Below are 18,343 nucleotides of genomic sequence, written 5' to 3' on the forward strand. Positions count from 1 at the left end.
AAAGTGAATAATTCTTATGGCCAAACGGGTCCTAACATTCGGCCACTAGTAATGCATTTTGGTGGAAGGTCAATTTCAAGGCAATAAATGACACTTGATTTTTCTCAACGTTTGCTTGGGCTCTTATCAAGCCAGCCCAGCTTTTGGTCCTGGATCAGTTCCTTTTATAAAGCCCATCTTCACAGACATCGCAAAAATCAGTTGCTTTCATGATGTATAAAAAGGAAAGCTTTATGTTCACTGTCTCACTGATAAAATTTTACTGAGCCCACCAAGATATTCCCTTTTTCGTGTTATGAGAACATTCATAGCTGTGACGAATTATTCGAGCCTGGATAAAAGATACTTCATCCGGATAAAAAAAAATGTTCACTTAGCCTTTTTTTTTGGTAAAAAAAATATTCACTTATCGAATCAAGAAAGAAATAACCTAGTTTTTTCAGATTTGTCCTTATTAAGTATTATATGATCAAATCTCAATGCCTATCTAATTAGGGGTAGTTTAGTTAAATTATCTATTTTTGTCTAGGAGTTAGTATTTTCTTAAGGGGTGTGCAAATGGCTAATTGGACTTTTTTTTGATCCGGAGGGAATAGATAATAAGAATTTAGTGGATATAGAGTGCCACATTTTTCTGATAATTGGTATAAATCTAATATAAACATGATTTTCTAAAAGTCTTTAATAATGTATATAGTCCAAGTCGAAAGAATAAATGTATCTACAATCCCAATCGACAAGGCGAATCATCTCTTGTCTTGGACTTAACTGAACCTCAAGAGTCAAGACACTTGCACAATTGACCATTATTTAGGCTACTATTTAGATTATGTTGACCCACCGTTTTGAATGCAAAAATTAATCTACAAAGTAAACAGGAATTGAATTCAAAGACTGGCCTCAAGAAGATCATACGGGGCAAATAATCCTATTTAGTGCCCTTTCTGACAATTTGTACCTTGCATATTTCCTTTTTCTTAACAGGCTGGATTATAAATATAACAGGAAAGGGAAATAGAAGTGCATAAGGCCTAAGGCCTGAGGAAAATTTCTATCCTAATTTTAATTCCGTAACAAAATTTCTATAACATTCCAACAATGCAATTTTGTGTCATACTGTCATTAATTATCGAATACTTGTAGAAACTATACAATCTTGACTTGTTCCATTCATTCACCAAGAGAGAATATATATAGGATACAATCTTGAACCCTAGTGAAACAAGGAAACTAAGATCGTAGTGAAACAAGAAAACTAACTAATATATGGTAATTAGTGAAACAAGGAAACTAACTAATATATGATAATTATCTCCCTACAAATATGCTACCAAATAATATCAAATAATATAAAGATATTATACCGCAATACCCCCCCCCCCCCCCTCAAGTTGGAGCATGGGAATAAAAAATGCCCAACTTGGAAAGCAAGAAGTCAAATTGAGTTTTGCCGAGAGCTTTGGTAAAAATGTCTGCCAATTGTGAAGATGTTGAAACGTGTGACGGAGAAATCAAACCTTCATTAATTGCATCACGAACAAAGTGACAATCTACCTCAATGTGCTTTGTTCGTTCATGGAAAACCGGATTTTTTGCAATGTGCAAAGCGGACTGACTATCACAAAACAATTTGATCGCCTTGGGATGTTGTATACCTAAACTCAACAACAGACCTCTCAGCCACTTCAACTCACAAGTGACCGCAGCCATGGACCTATATTCAGCCTCTGCAGAAGATCTAGAAACTGTGTGTTGCTTCTTTGTCTTCCAAGAGATGGGAGATTGACCTAGAAATACTAGCCAACCTGTCAACGAACGACGAGTAAGCGGACAAGCCGCCCAATCAGAATCACACCATCCCTGCAAAGTCAACTCACTATCGGCACGTAACAAAATACCCTGTCCTGGTGTGCCTTTCAAATAACGGACCACTCGTAAGGCCGCTTCCCAATGTTCAATCCGGGTTCTTGCATGAATTGAGACAAAATATGAACAGAATATGCCAAGTTCGGTCGAGTGACCCCCAAATAAATAGACGCCCGACTAATCTACGGTAGATCTCCGGATCCGACAACAAATCTCCATTTGCAAGGCCAAGTTTATGATTTTGCTCAATAGGGAACCCACTTGGCTTTGCACCTAACAATCCTGCTTCAGAGATAATATCAAGAGTATACTTGCGTTGACACAAAAACAACCCTGATGAACTACGAGCTACTTCAATACCCAAAAAATATTTCAGAGACCCAAGGTCTTTCATTTTGAAACAATCACTCAAATAGGCTTTGAAAGTTGCAAGTGCAGCGGAATCATTCCCAAAAATAATAAGATCATCAACATAAACCAAGATATTAATGTGAATATTCCCTCTAGTAAATGTAAAAAGAGAATAATTAGAATAAGATTGAAGGAAACCGTACCCTTTCAAAGCAATTACCAATTTTGCAAACCAACATCTAGGGGCCTGTTTCAACCCATACAGTGATTGGCGCAAACGACACACTAACGTAGGATCTGGACTTTCAAACCCGGGAGGGAGCTTCATATACACCTCCTCATCAAGGTCACCATGTAAAAAGGCATTATGACCATCCATTTGGTGAAGTTCCCAATTTTTGGATGCTGCAATGGCTAGGAAGGCTCGAACAATAGTCATCTTGGCGACCAGAGCAAAAGTTTCATTGTAGTCAATCCCCGCTTGTTGATGATTTCCCAACACAACCAAGCGCGATTTGAGCCATTCCACATCTCCATTTGACAAAAACTTGGTCTTGTACACCCACTGATTACCAAGTGCTTTCTTACCCGGAGGAAGATGTTCCAAAGTCCATGTACCATTGTCTTCCAATGCACGTATCTCTTCTCTCATTGAATGTCTCCAACCTTCGTGTTTCATGGCTTCTTTGAAGGTCTTAGGATCCTTACCCGAAATAATAGCTACAAGAAACTTACGATAATTTACAGAAAAATTGTCACAATTAATATAGTGTGCCAAAGGATAGGGAGTACCTGAGGATTGATTGTTAACAGGAGTTGTAGGGGACGGACTATTAGCAAAAACTGAGTGTGTCACATAATCACGAAGCACAACATATGAAAATTTCTCCCGAAAACCACGCCCCAAGCCACCTTCCACATTCGTGACTGGGGTATGGTGTTGCTGCCCTCCCCCCTCGCTGCCAGCGGGCGCTGGGTTCCCAGCGGGCTGTGCAGTGGCTGTTGGCAGCCCTTCAGCCTCGCTGCCAGCTGGCGCTGGGTTCCCAGCGGGCTGGACAGTGGCCGCTGGCTGCAGCTCGGCCTGGCTGCCAGCAGGCGCTGGTTGGGCAGTGGTTTGCGGCTGCTGCTCGGCAGCCTCCGAACTATCAACTTCGCCCCCTAATTCATCCCCGTACACCATAAAATCACGATCAATTTCAGCACCCTCATAAAAAAAACTAGACGAAATATTAACATCTTCCGGACAAGCAAAAGGAAACACATCCTCCACAAACTTTACATCACGAGAGATAAAAAATTCCTTCGTATCAAGATCAAACAACGGCCACCCCTTCTTACCAAATGGATATCCCACAAACAAACACTTTCTGCTCCGACTAGCAAATTTGTCACCCTGAGTTTTTTTATTATGAGCAAAGCACAAACACCCAAAAGTACGAATAGCATCAAAAGAAGGAGGTTTATTGAATAAAATTTTAAAAGGTGTTTTATTTTCCAATTTGGGTGTGGGGGTATGATTTATGAGATAAGATGCAGCAAGAACACATTCACCCCAGAAAAAAATAGGCAAATTGGCCTGAAATCTGAGAGCCCTCGCAACATTCAACACATGTTTATGCTTCTTCTCTACCCTCACATTCTGTTGCGGAGTACCCACACAAGAGGCTTGAAACAAAATACCAATGGCGGAAAAATAATCGATCAAACAATTAAATTCTGTACCATTATCACTTTGTACAACTTTAATTGTTTGATTAAATTGTCGATCAACCATAGCAACAAAAGCCATAAACATCGGAAACACTTCTGTTTTATCAACCAACGATTAAATCCAAACAGCTCGGGAAAAATCATCAACAATTGTTAAAAAATAACGAGCTCCACACGACGAAACATGGCGATATGGGCCCCACAAATCACAATGTATTTTCTCAAATATTCTAGATGCATTATTATTACTTAAAGGAAATTTGTCTCTAGGATGCTTAGCACGTAAACACACTTCACAATCCTTTGCTAAACTACTCTTATCACTACTGACATGAGGAAGCAACTGAACTACTCTCTCGGAAGGATGCCCCAATCGTCGATGCCACAATTCTAATGCGGACGTTGCCACGACAGTAGACACATGTTACACCACGTCCGGTTTGCTAAAATAGTATAGTCCGTCCCTCCTAACTCCCGTTCCAATCAGCTCCTTCAGTGGGTCATGAATAACACACATATAAGAATTAAAAGAGACAATAGTATGTAAATTATCAGTAAGTTGGGGGACGGAGAGTAAGTTGCAACGTAAATAAGGCACATAAAGGACATGATGTAAGGTGATTTTATCTGACAGTCGAACAGAACCTTCCAAAGAAGCAAGCACCTTTTCACCATTAGGCAAACCAATAGGACAATCAACAGTATGGACATCAAACAACCAAGATTTCTCACCGGTAACATGATGAGTAGCACCAGTGTCAATAATCCAAGAAAAAACATCAAACTTACCATTCAAGCGATTTTCGGGAATTATAGCATTACCAAAAAATCCCGTAATAGCCTTCCATTGTTCGGAAGTAAAGTGTTGACCGACGGCAGCGTTATTTGATGCGCCCTTGAAACGAGTAGGCGTGATATAGTCCCCAGGTCGGTCTTGAGGACAGAGAAAATAGGGAGAATTAGACTCAATTTTGGGTGGTGGTGGAGGAGGTACGGCGTCACCGGCCATGGAAATTTACGATGAAGAGAAAAAAAACGTGTGGCTCTGATACCATGTAGAAACTATACAATCTTGACTTGTTCCATTCATTCACCAAGAGAGAATATATATATATATATATATAGGATACAATCTTGAACCCTAGTGAAACAAGGAAACTAAGATCCTAGTGAAACAAGGAAACTAACTAATATATGGTAATTAGTGAAACAAGGAAACTAACTAATATATGGTAATTATCTCCCTACAAATATGCTACCAAAAAATATCAAATAATATAAAGATATTATACCGCAATAATACTAAACTTTGTGACATACACCTCAAATTCATTTTGTACTACAAAGCTGATTATTTGCATCAAATCTCCCAGACAAAAATTACAATAAAAGTATTTTTCTCTACTAAAACAATGTCAGTTGTTTCCTTTAGTTGTTTTAATTCTTTTTTTTTTCAACTGCGTTTCTGTTCTATTTATTCAGAAGAAATTTAATCACATAACTTGCATTGCATATAAAAGGAAGAAATCACATGCTTGAGTACTATTGTCATAATGTCATTTATGAAAAACACACGAGGATTCAATAGGATAAGCTCGTTGACTACAGATTGAGTGTTAGACTAGTGGATTATTTGCTTAAAAGTGTAATGCTCTTATTTTGTGTCTCCCCATCAGCAGTTTACGTCTTGTGACTGTGTACATCATGAGTTCTAGACTTCTTGTAGTAATATAATTTCATCGCTAACAATTTTACACATTAATATTTAAATGTATATAGATGAAATTTTGACTTAAATGAACATTTTCCCACTGTCCCTTGACCAATTAAAAGGGCTTATCATGTAACATAACTCATTGCTTTGACGATTTTACGGGGCGGCTCAACCATATCCGTGGCCTAAAGCTAAATCTTTATAAGAGGCCTTAAATTTATTTAATAAAATTTTATATAGTTTTATGGATCATCTTGTAACTATCTAGATTAATATTCACTCCGTTACATGCTACCTTCCACCATTAGAGATATTTAGTAACTCTATCCATTCAAATTTAAATAAATATTTGTATGAGAAACATTTATTGGCGGTTACCATAATATATTTATAAATTTTCATAATCTAATAATCTCAATTTTGTACCACTAAGTAGATGTCAAAACAATTTCATACATTTAGAATAATTCAATCTATTTTGAAGTAAAAAAAAAAAAGGTTTAATCCACTATTTATAAGAAATACTCAACTCTACAAGAGATTTTATTTTTTTTAAATTATCAAAGTCGTCATCAAATTGTTCATTTTTATATATTGCATAACATTTATTACTCTCTAATGCATGTGAAGATGTTTGACTGGGCGCGGAATTAAGAGAAAAGAAAAATTCTTAAAAATTGTAGTCTGAAACAAGTTACTAGATATTTTGTGACTATAAATTATCTCATTAAGGTTAAAACAAAAAGTTTAAAATTGAATTCTTATTAAATATGAAAAATGTCATTCTTTTTTAAACTGACTAATAAGAAAAGAATGTTACCTAAATGGGACCAAAAAAGTATAAAATTTGAACTATTTATTTCAATATCCTATCACATTTCAAGAAAAAAAAAATATAAAATCTAGTGTCTTTTATTCGTAGTTTTATAATATACTCCTATAAAATAAAATTTTGGGGCCTTCAATTTGGGGGGACCTAAAGCAATTGCTTTAATGGCTTCCCCCTAAAGTCGGCCTTGTGTCTCCAGAGGAGGACGTATAGGGTATAGCTGATCTATAATTTATTATCTTGTGAATATAATTTGATTCTGCAGATTCAGCAAAAATAAAAAGGTGTGACATGTTAACTCCTTGAAGCTGGCTTTGGTTGGTTCAGAAGCAATATGCTAGGTATTAGGCGACATGAGTGTTGAAGTGTGCGACCAGCTCAACTAAAAGCTTAAACTGTTAGACAGAGCACATACACTTTTATTTTCTTAATTATATTCTAAACAACCTAAGTATCTCACACTTAGGCGTGGTCGATATCATGATTGACATTTTTTTCTTTTCTTAGATTTTTGCTCACTAATAATTGGGTATACCGTCCTCGAGATAATCGATTTACATATGCTGGGGGATATATTTGGACTTGCAAGTAAAAAAAAGTATGTTAATATCAATGTAATGACTTAGTGAATTGTGAGAAAGTAATTGTCATTTTAAAATAAAATATGCAAAATCTTTGGAGTGAGAAGTTGTAAGTTACTTAGGCATAATTGTTTTTGCTATTATGTTAAAGGGAACATCATAATGTTTGCTTTTTTGATTTGACAATAACTAGGAATAAAGAAAAAGGGAAAGGAAAAAGAAAAGAAAATAGAAAAGAATTAAGGTCCTACTCCTAATTAACCTAAAAGGTTTATGCAGTTGCTTTGGAAGACCTCCTTTGCCAAATGGGCTAATGTGAGATTGTGAGGTGGATGAGCAAATCCAAATGAAATGATTGGAAGCTCCAGTTACTAAGCTAGGCCATCTTTTTATTTCTAAAGAAAAAGACACGTTAAAGTTAAATTAGTCATCAGTACATATCGGCATTAGAATGTGCTTTTCTTTTTCCTTTTAATTTTTAGACATATCAAATTATTTAGGAACTCTGAAGCATTAACTTTTGTTTTGGCATATATTTTTTCCATTGATCTAATTAAACTACTGGATGAATATAAACTTGCCCAAGATGCAATTAGATGAAGAGACCCATGATCTATTTCTTTCTTTGAAGTGGAGACAGATTCTGGCTTTGCTCGTTTAGGAGGAATAGAAAATTAAAGCTATTATAAATAGTGTAAGTGAGATCAATTGTTGGTTGCTTCAACAGGAATCACACCAGGGTAGATTAGAAATCTCTGATAAAATGTCCGCCCGTAACTCAGCAGATAAAGTACATTACATAGTCCAATCCTCGGATCATCACTTATTCCCTGATTAAATAATGTACTTCGTTCAAGATCTAAGAAAACAATACTTAGGAGAAAAAACAAGATCAAAGAAGACCGTACTTAGGAAGGGTTTAAGTTTTGCGCATTGACGATATGCACAATAAATTTTATTCAATAGCTTGAATGATACTCCGTTCAAAATAAATTCTAGGTAACACGCTATAATAGGTCAAACGTACTAATGGTATAAAACAACATTACAGTATATATAACTTAAATACTTTTAGTAATTGGACCCCATGTCCGGGTAAAGTTCCAGAATAAGGCGAATGAACATCTGGATTTTTGACCAAGTAACATATGCGGCCTTGATTAACTTATGTTGCTTGTTGTACAAAGTTGGTAGTGCTAGCAAAAGTCAATATGCCAAAGCAAAAAATTAAGGAAGCTATTATAATTTAATTGTGTCATTTTGCTTTGTGTTAAAGGTTTTAAACCCTGTTCAAACTCTTCATTAAGGAATATATTGTGCTCTTTGTCGAGGGCTATTAATAAAATTGAGATATCTAAACCGGTTGTTTTAAAACTCGAATAAGATATGGACTAAGTTAAAGTTACTGAGTTAAAAGAATCTATAATTAGGTGAAAACTAGAAAATATAAAGTATGAATGAGCAAATAGTGAGTGTTTGGCGAGTTGAGTAAACTCAGTTACATATCACGATCAACTTGAGCCCTTGCTTACTTATTCATATCATTTAAGAAATCAAGAACAGTAATTGTCTTACTATCGAAGATATTACCACAAATATTCCCCTTCAAAAAATTAACTATGAGTCTTCAAACTAATACTGTAACGACTCGTCAAATTTCTAATGGGATAATAGTATTTGGACCCTTTAGTTATGAGTAAATTTTGATTTTGATCCTCGTGATATATGACCCATCATATTTAACATTCAATTAATTAAAATGTACTCCCTTAATATAAGTGTGATACTGTTTTTAGGAGGAGTGTTGAAAATTGTTTCCAAATACTGCAGTAATTTTATTTTTAGAATAATAAGTTGGTTAGGATTAGGATGAATCTACTTTTAAATTTTAAATTTTTATTAGATAGATTAGTCTAGTTGAAATATTTTAGGATTTGAAATTATCCTGCAAATTTTATGTTATCAAAGTTTTTTGCTGCGCCATCTTTTAAAAAAACAAACATATAGTGCCTTCAAGTATGGAGTAATAAAACTTAATATAATAAATGGACAATTAATTAGTGAAACAAGTAATACTTCATAAAGTTTGTGATTATTTACAAGAAAATGGATAAAATAGTGATTGAACTTGTCATATACTTCAGTTTACTTCTTCTTGTAGTTTATAGATATCTTATCTAATCATTATTCATAACTTGAGATGTTAAAAGTGTACATACAATGTCTATTTTAGTGTCTTATTATAGTTGTGTCTAGGGTGTACAAAGGAAACCGACAAATCGCATCAAATCGATAATTCGAACCAAATCGAGAAAAAAACCTGACTGGTGGTTGGGTTTAACTTGGTTTGGTTTTAAAAAGAAAAACCCAAACACTATTGGTTTGGTTTGGTTTTAACTAAAAAAAGTCAAACCGAATCAAACTAACCCGATATTACATTTATAAAATTTCAAACATATTTTATACATAAAAATATTTATTTATAATGTAATTTATAAATTTTTCTTTAACTTTTTCATAGACTTTTGTCTTTTAACATATTATTTCAAGCTTGGAATTAGAATTTTGAATGGTCCAATAAATTTTATAGCCCAATGATATTAGTAACTCAAATAAAACTCAACAAAAATCAAATCAATACTAATGCTAACAAAAGTAATTCATATCTAACACTGGGAATGATAATAATCTTAATATCTAGTCTTTAGTTTTATATTAGTTTAGAAAGTGTAAATAAATAACTTTTTTTTTTTCTTTAATATCTAGCCATGTAATTAATACTTATTAGCCGTACTTATTTTAGCATGATTTACTACTTTTAGATTATGATCATTTTCTACATGTCTTATAATTAGCCGTATTTATTGTAGCATGACTTAATACTTTTAGATTATGATCATTTTATTTTATGCAATTTTATTAATTTTTTTCATTGAATATTTTAGTACAATGTCATCTCTCATCTCACGTTTTGTGTTATTTTCTTAATAAATATCTTAATTAGATAGTCGTATCTTAATAGGACTAAAGAAATATTTGAAGTACAAGTTATACGTTTTGTATGAAGACTTTACCGGAAAAAACTCAAAAAACCCGAGCACCCCGAAAAAAAGGATAAAATCCCAGGTTGAAAAACCCGATTTTTGTTGGTTTGGTTTAGTTTATAGATTCAAAAACCCGATGCAATTGATTTGGTTTAGTCTTTAAAAAATCCGAACCAACCCGATCACCCCTACTTGTTTCCAATTCTACAAGGCAACAAAAGCAAGAAAAGAATAAAATCAAGACATGACAAATTAGGTCAATGAAGTATAGTAACATTATGTATGAAACAATTGTTTGGCAGGAACATTGTACTTTGCTTTTCTTGTTAAAATTAACTTTATTAACAATACTTAGAATAAGATATGATGGAATAACTTGTTCGAGGACCTCTTTTATCCTCTTAATTCATTACTTGTTCTAATACCCAAAACTAATCGTACTTCAAGCATATATCCCCCTTAGCCCCTATTTGGCAGCAAGCATGGTTAAAAGGAAAGAAACACTTAAAAAAATATGTCAGAAAAAGGAAAGAAAAGTTAAATTGTCAAATATGATGTATTTAATTAGCAAATAATATCTCCTCTGGCGGAGACTGAATTTTAATTAAATGATTTCAAAATATTTAAAAGTAAATATATTAAAAGTACTGTAAATATATATCCTCTTGCGCGCCTGGCTGCGCCCCAATATTAAGTTCAATTATTAAAAGGAAAAACTAGTTGATAGAAACCAGAAAATTTAAACAAGCGTTTAAGTTATATAAACTGTCAGTGTAAATTCTAAATTTTTGCTCCGTATCACTTATTTCAGCTCACATACAAACATTATTGTTAACATATGCCTTTCTTCAACGTTCTCCTATTATTATAAGTTGCCATAACATTTAACAAAATAATTAAAATTGATTTTTTATAAAAAATCTCAGAGTAAATTATTTATCAGAAAGCATTTCTGATGAGCAACATTTTTTACCACAGCCCACACATAGAGCAGCTTAAACCCTTTTTCAAAAAAAGAAAAAAAAAAAGAAAAATGAACTTGGCCTTGACAAGCAAAACTGTCACGAAACAGAAAATTCGAACTTTGGTAAAGTATTATCCCATCGCGAAGAAAAATTTGTTTGACTTATAAAGGTAAAGTTAACAAATAATATATATATTTTTTTCATAATCGTAGTGTCCAATCCGGCTTAAGCACATTTCGATTAATTTCACGAGGTATCGGCTATCTTCCAACAACATAGGTGCTTGATAACTCTATCCACCAAGACTTGTAGAGATAAAAAAATCATTTAAAAGTAGTATTCTGCCTCTATTGAAAATTGAACCTGACATATAGAAAGATTTTCGAGAAAAGTCCAAAAATCATACATTATCTTTGTCTTAAGACTCAAAATAGTAAATATTCTTTCACACGGAATACTAATAGTTCTACTTCTTTGATGAAGTGACACTTTTAGTCATAACCCTAAACACCATTAGTTTTTTAACAGACCTCTTCCTCCATCCCCGACATAAAAAAAGTTGATTTTTTTTTTTTGTAATAAATATTTCTCAAAATATATTTTCCATTACCAACAAAATATGAGAAATACTTTCTTTAGCAAACTCACATAAATCTAAAATTTGGATTTGAATAGGACACGTCATAAATAGGAGAAGACGATAAGATAGACGAAAACACATGAAAAAACGTGTTATGATGGGCCATATTTACACTTTTTCCGTCTCAACATATCAATCACCCAAATAAAGATGCTCATGTTTTGGGACCCACTAAAAAACTATAGAGGAACAATTGATAAGAAACAAAAAAGTAATACTCCTAATGTAATTAATTTCAACTATAGGAACAAAAAAATAAAAAAATCCGAATATACTTTACTCTAAGGAACACATATCCCTTTCTGATTGTTAAACGTGCCCCATATTATAGCATGGAAATTGCTTAAAAATTCCACAACATTAATGCTTTCCCACATTTTTCTAACATTCTTATCCTTTGCAAATTCATTTGAAAGTTGAACTCTTCTTCATCTTATTATTATTATTATTAGTATTATCTCAGCAATCTTTGATCATTTGGGAAAGTTAAAGAAAAAAATGAATCTTTTTCAAGAATTCTTTGTTACTGCTATGGTAGCTCTTATATTTTCTTGCATAATTGTGAAATTTGTTTCTGCTGCAGTGTTAAAGGATGGAAAGATTGATCATAAAGAGAAATATGTTGTGGAGGAAACCAAGATTACAAAAGGGTTGGTTGTTAAGAGTAGAAAAAGTAAGAAGAGAGTCAAATTTGTTGAACAAGAAGTTGTTGGAAATGTTGATTGTATTGAAACACAGCAACCAAATAAAGTTGGAGGAGTAGTTGATCAGTCTAAAAATGCTTCAGGGGAAGAGGTGTTTGTTGAGAAGAAAATTGAGGGTATTTTACGGAAAGATGATGACTTTAAGGGAGAAAAGATTCTTGAAAATCTTGATTTGATTGAGCATTGTGGTGGTGAAAGGGAGGTGAGTGATGGTCATGATGATGGCGACATGTCTAGCAAAATTGGGTTGCTGGAGGAAAATGATGAAGTTAAGAAGATTGAGAAAAAAATTGAGGATATTTTAGAGATGGGTGATGACTTTAAGGGAGAAAAGATTCCTAAGAATCTTGGATTGATTGAGCATTGTGGTGGTGAAAGGGAGGTGAGTGATGGTCATGGTGATGCTTTTTTGTGTGGAAAGATTGGGTTGCTGGAGGAAAAGGATGAAGTTAAAAATGAGAAAAATATTGAGGGTATTTTAAAGAAAGGTGATGACTTTAAGGGGGAAAAGGTTCCTGAAAACCTTGGAGTCATTGAGCATTGTGGTGGTGAAAGGGAGGTGAGTGATGGTCACGATGATGCCTCTTTGTGTGGAAAAATTGGGTTGCTGGAGGAAAAGGATATTGAAGTTAAGATTGAGAAAAAAATTGAGGGTATTTTAGAGAAAGGTGATGACTTTAAGGGAGTAAAGACTCCTGAAAACATCAAAGAGATCGAGCAATGTGATGGTCATGAGGATACAGATATGTCTTGCAAAATTGGGTTGTTGGAGGAAATGGATGAAGTTAAGAAGATTGATGAGTTGCTTTTTGTTAAGGAGGAAGATATCACGAATGATTTGGTTGTTGATGAAGTTGAGTTAGGTGAAAATAAGGTGGTAGAGATAGGAGAAGGGTTGAGTAAAGAGACAGATACAAAGGTGATGTATGAAGATAGTGATGATGATTGGGAAGGAATTGAGAGAAGTGAATTGGAGGAGGAATTTGTTAAAGCTGTAAACTTTGTGGATGAGGGAAATGGGAAGGAGAATTTGGGGAGTGAATCGATGATGCAGTTGTATGGACTCCAGAAAATTGCTATGGAAGGGCCTTGTCATGAACCTCAACCAATGGCATTGAAAGTCTATGCTCGCGCCAAATGGTATTGATCTTTTGCTCCGAAAAATATGAGCTTTAGCAAATTGTTGGAACTCTAATTCAATTGCATAATTTTATCAAATGTGTGTTGATTTGCTTGAAATCAAAGATTAATAATTGTATAGAGAATGCTTGCATTGATCAAGTGAACTTGACTTTGATGATTATTGAATGAGCAGAACCTTTTGTAGGAGAAGAAAAGATCAATATGTTATCGGGTAGTTCACTCACTCCCATTGCCTACCATTTCTATATACTTTTGAAAACATAAGGAATGCTGCTGAAAATGGGGAAGATAAATCACCATCTCACTTATAGTTTTATTGACTTCGAGTCCAATCATTCACAATTGGATTCCTTGAAATCGTTGGATGCTCTGGCCTATAGTAGTTTTCCCCTTCAATTTGTTTGTCTTAGTTTGACTTGGCATGGAGTTTAAGAAAATAAAGAAGATTTTTGAATCTTGTGTATTTAAACTAAAGATAAATATAACGTACCAAAATGTCCTTTAATTTTGTGGTCTTAAACATGCCATGCGGATGTTGAAATTAAAGACTTGCCAAATTAGGAAAGAGGCATTCTTTTTGAAATAAACTAAAAAGGAAAGTAAGACAAACAAATTGAAACAACAGGAGTAGCATTTATTCTTTACTTTTTTTTTTCATTGAATCTCCTGTGTCCTGGTTACCAGAGGATAGTTTGACCAGAAACTAGAACAGATTTCTGTAGCCATAGTGAAATTCAGAGGACGGAGGCAGGAAACCTGAGCATGATAATAAGTACCTCTATGTCATAAGAAATTGTGTTAGAATAAGATACCTAGAGTAACAAATACAATAAGCAGTAAAGGAGAGACCTTCAAACTACTTTCGGGTGTAGTTTGATTGCTAGTTATACAACAGGAATGAAAGCTGCTATCTGTAAGTGATGGAGGACAATAATTCCATTGTGCAAGGAATGCGTGGCAAAAAATGGGAAGCATGAATCCGGAGGTGGCTATGGAGCAGTATATTAAGCTTCTTTCAGACAATGTTCCCCGATGGACGCATCATAGTGAGGTTGTAAATATTTCCCTAAACTTTTTTTTTGGATATATTACTCGTTGATTTTCTTGAAACGTCACTTCTAATGGTTTACCTTGCAGGATGATTGTGAAGTAGGGTCTTCAAAAACTAAAATGCCTGGAGATTCAGATTCCATCCCAGATTCTTTTAATGATATAAGCAAAGATGAAAGGTACTTCTATTTCACTTTACTCATTATGTCCTCCAAAAGTTCTGTTCATCGTTTGACTTTTGATTATATTTGCTCATCTTGCCTTTCTCACTAGCTTTTGCATGTATCTACAGGACACAGGAAGTGAACCGTGCTGCAGAGGGAGATGATTTTCCTGGAGGTGAAAAGGTGATTCAGAATCTTTTCTAACTCATTTCAATAGTGCTGCAGAATTTGTTAAAGTGATGAACTACTGAAGCTATTTAGTTGTGTTGTTACTTGTTTGGGAATCCAAAGGATCTTTGTTTCATGCTGTTGAAAATTGGCCCTCAAACGTTCTCTAGATTGAATATTTAAACTTCAAAACTAGTGAAATTATTAAATGTCATATGGGATCTTTTATTGTTATTTTCTCGTTGCCAAAAAATAAAAAAGAAAAAGAAAAAATCACTCTACATACCGAACTTTTCTTGGATAATTGCAAGTTCAATTATGCAATTGTTCACTTCTAGGATGACAACAAACTAATCTGGGTACTATAAATATTTTCTGCTAAGTGCCAGATTCTGTGAGTTATCTTCTTGTCCTTGCTACAATATTCTTTCAGTTCTTAAAAGTTGAATTGCCTTGTTAGGTTTTGTTTTTTTATTGCAAGACATCAACATTCAGTCTTCACTCGGACATCCTTTTAGGAGAATCCTAGTCCAATATTTTGAGATTTGTCCTTTTGTTTATGAGGAACTTTTAGGCTATGTTGCTCGGACCCTTCACTTTTGCTGCCACACCTGTGTCCGACACGATACGACACCGACACCGACACCGGATTCGTGTCGGATCTGGTCAAACGACATTGGATACTTTGACCAAATCCATGGACCAATCTGAGAAAAAATTTGAGGCCAAATTGAAAGAAACAGAGAGCTCTTGAAGAGTGGACACTTATTGTATCTAGAAGAGTTTCAAGTTAATTAAAAATTAATATTTAATTATAAATGAAACATAACTATAAAAAAATATTTTTGTTTTTTATTTCTAGGCATAGATTTAGTTATTTTTCTTATAATTTTGAATTATTTTAGCTGAATCCCCGCACCCGTATCTGCACCTGGATCCGTACCCCCGAATCTTAAAATTTTGATTATGCCGAATCCGACCTCTAGATCCGTACCCGTATCCGACACTCGACACCGAGTCCGAGCAACATAGCTTTTAGGCATAGTTTATTTAATGTCTGGGGCTTTAATTGCTATATCATTTCTTAACAATTCTATGTTGCTCGGACTCTCCAAAAATGATGCCGCACCCGTGTCGGATCCTTCAAAAATGCACTACTTTTGGAGGATCCAACACGCACCCGTGTCCATTTTTGAAGAGTCCGAGTAACATAGCTTAACATTCTCGCTACTTGAGGGCTGAGGCTTTCGTGTCTTAAACTCATCGCTATAAATCACATCAGTGTGGTTGGCTTTCGGAACACAACACTATGCCTGATCTCACAATTCATATCACTTCGTCCATTTATATCCAGTACTTAAGCCAATATACAGTAGACTGGCGCTACGCCTTATAGTAAATTGGGTCCTTTTAATCTATAATGGCTTCATCTGTTAAATTCTCGGTAAATGTAGGAACCAACAACATACCCAGTGAAATCCCACAAGTGGGGTCTGGGGAGGATAAAGTGTACGCAGACCTTACCCTTACCTCGCAGAGATAGAGAGGTTGTTTCCGAAAGATCCTCGCCTCGAGTAAAGCAGTCCAAAGCAGTTAGAAAAAAAGGGGATGCGGAAATGATAGCGGTAACCACAACCAATAAATGCGAAATGGAAAGCAGTACATAGCATTCAAAGAAGGGAAATATTGTAGGAACCAATAATGTTATAATTATTCTTGTTTGCTGTCACATCACAAATCCATCCATTTATATCTGTTGAATTGCTGATAATTGATAACCTAATCATACAAGTTCCTCAGAGTAAACATGAGATCCTGTTTTTGCTTTTGTATCTTGGTTTAGGAAGTAGGATATGCTTGAGTATCTGATCTCAAAATCTCTTTGGTTTCCTCTGGAAGAAAACTTTTGTTATATTCATTTTTTATACCACTTTTCAATTTTGTGCAGATTATTGACAATGATATTAGTTGTGTTAGTCATTCCAAATGTCAAACCTAACTTTAGGGCTAGTAAAGGTGCTGGGCCCTTAATATTTTTGGTGTTTCATGATTAAGTCTCCATCGAAATCAGAGTAAAGGAGGACTGGTTCTTGATTTGGAGAAGAAAAAAGAGAGACCAGGTTCTAGAAAACCAATTTACTATCCACCATGATCCTAAAGACAAGTTTATTGCAAAAACTATGTAGGTCTAAAGGATGATAACTTTGATCCAGCAAAAATTCAGTTTCCATCTGAAACGGATGTATATGCTTTGCAAGATAATGGCCATACAAGGGGTAGGGATAGAACTTGAGCCAAAAGTGGTGGGGATATAGGGCTTTCCCTGATTGGTCGAGTTATATATGAAGGTGATGAACCGGAGGATGTGGTTAATAGAAGTGATAACCGCCATGGCTAATGATTGGACATGGGTTAAGATGCTAACATTCTGAAAAATTTAAGGGTGGCTAAAAAATATGGCCGAGAAAAAGTTAGGAGTAAATGCCCTGGAGCCTCTGATGCACTTTTAACTTCTGATCTGTGACTAGAGAGTAGACTGAACTTTGTTGTTTGCATACTTTATCAAAAGAAAAAGAATTTTTTAAAAAGAATTTTTTTTCTTCTGCAGTATGTTATCTATCAATTTGCCTCCTTCTCTAGATTTGCAACAGTTCTTTTTACAACTTTAAATTAAATATACTTATAAGTGAGCGAATTCCTTTTTTGCTTTTATGGTTGTTTATTAGTGGTAGATATCCAATCATTTCAAATTTTCTTTTTAGAGGTCGGATATGGAATAGGTTTAGAGTTCTTTAGTACCTCATATATTGCCTCTCAATATAATTAGTTGCATTTTGCTTTTTCATTTTTGGTGTAAACAAGAGTACATAGAAGACACAGAGTCTCTATTATAAGTTTTAGAGTCTCTATAGACTAGTAGACAGTTTTTTCTAGCTTATTAGTTTCTATGCTTCATCCCAACTGTAATTATACTTAACAGCCCTTTTGTGAATCAGTACAAGCTTGTTACCATTTCAAAAAAAAAAATGTTCTGTTTGATGAAATTGGTAGCTGCAGCAGATAAAACTTGTATTTTCATGTGTTCCTTTCAGGATAAAGAATGAGACAAACTCACCAGCAGGTGTGCTGCAATTTCTGCTTCAAGAATTTGAGGTCTTTGCGGTTCATAACACTACTTGGTTCTCCCTAATGTTTCCTTATCAGATTATGCATCTACCTTGCACATGTAAATAGTTATTTCCACTGAATAAAAACGACAATATATATTTAGATAAACAATGATCTCTTTATTTCAGTGGCTATCCATTATATGAAGTCAATAATAATCTCTTTGGTTCTTACTTATTGTAATACCCTTTTGGGTTCTGGACCTACTTTGCTGCTTACAATAGTTTAAAAGGTAAACTAACTTTA

General features: G+C 34.4%; 1 protein-coding gene across 2 annotated transcripts; it reads left to right on the forward strand.

Moving 5' to 3' along the window:
• The first annotated feature begins 11,952 nt into the window (after positions 1 to 11,952).
• LOC132627791 (acyl-CoA-binding domain-containing protein 5-like) lies at positions 11,953 to 18,268 on the forward strand. Of its 2 annotated transcripts, XM_060343367.1 has the most exons (5): positions 11,957 to 13,544; positions 14,496 to 14,598; positions 14,685 to 14,776; positions 14,890 to 14,944; positions 18,022 to 18,268. In XM_060343367.1, the coding sequence occupies exons 1-5, from the start codon at positions 12,199 to 12,201 to the stop codon at positions 18,031 to 18,033; spliced, it is 1,608 nt and encodes a 535-aa protein (XP_060199350.1). In that variant the 5' UTR covers positions 11,957 to 12,198; the 3' UTR covers positions 18,034 to 18,268. The 2 variants fall into 2 exon arrangements, with proteins under 2 accessions (XP_060199351.1, XP_060199350.1); XM_060343368.1 differs by lacking the exons at positions 14,685 to 14,776; positions 14,890 to 14,944; positions 18,022 to 18,268 and having other exon boundaries at positions 11,953 to 13,544; positions 14,443 to 14,582.
• The last annotated feature ends 75 nt before the right edge of the window (positions 18,269 to 18,343 follow it).

This window comes from Lycium barbarum, chromosome 2 (genome assembly GCF_019175385.1).
Source record: "Lycium barbarum isolate Lr01 chromosome 2, ASM1917538v2, whole genome shotgun sequence".
Taxonomy (NCBI): domain Eukaryota; kingdom Viridiplantae; phylum Streptophyta; class Magnoliopsida; order Solanales; family Solanaceae; genus Lycium; species Lycium barbarum.

What these genes read in the sequence shown, in the direction of transcription:
- LOC132627791 (XM_060343367.1), top strand. Translation starts at nt 12,199, where the DNA reads ATGAATCTTTTTCAAGAATTCTTTGTTACTGCTATGGTAGCTCTTATA. An exon ending in GTCTATGCTCGCGCCAAATG is followed by an intron (nt 13,545 to 14,495) that starts GTATTGATCTTT and finishes CCATTGTGCAAG; the next exon opens with GAATGCGTGGCAAAAAATGG. An exon ending in GATGGACGCATCATAGTGAG is followed by an intron (nt 14,599 to 14,684) that starts GTTGTAAATATT and finishes TTTACCTTGCAG; the next exon opens with GATGATTGTGAAGTAGGGTC.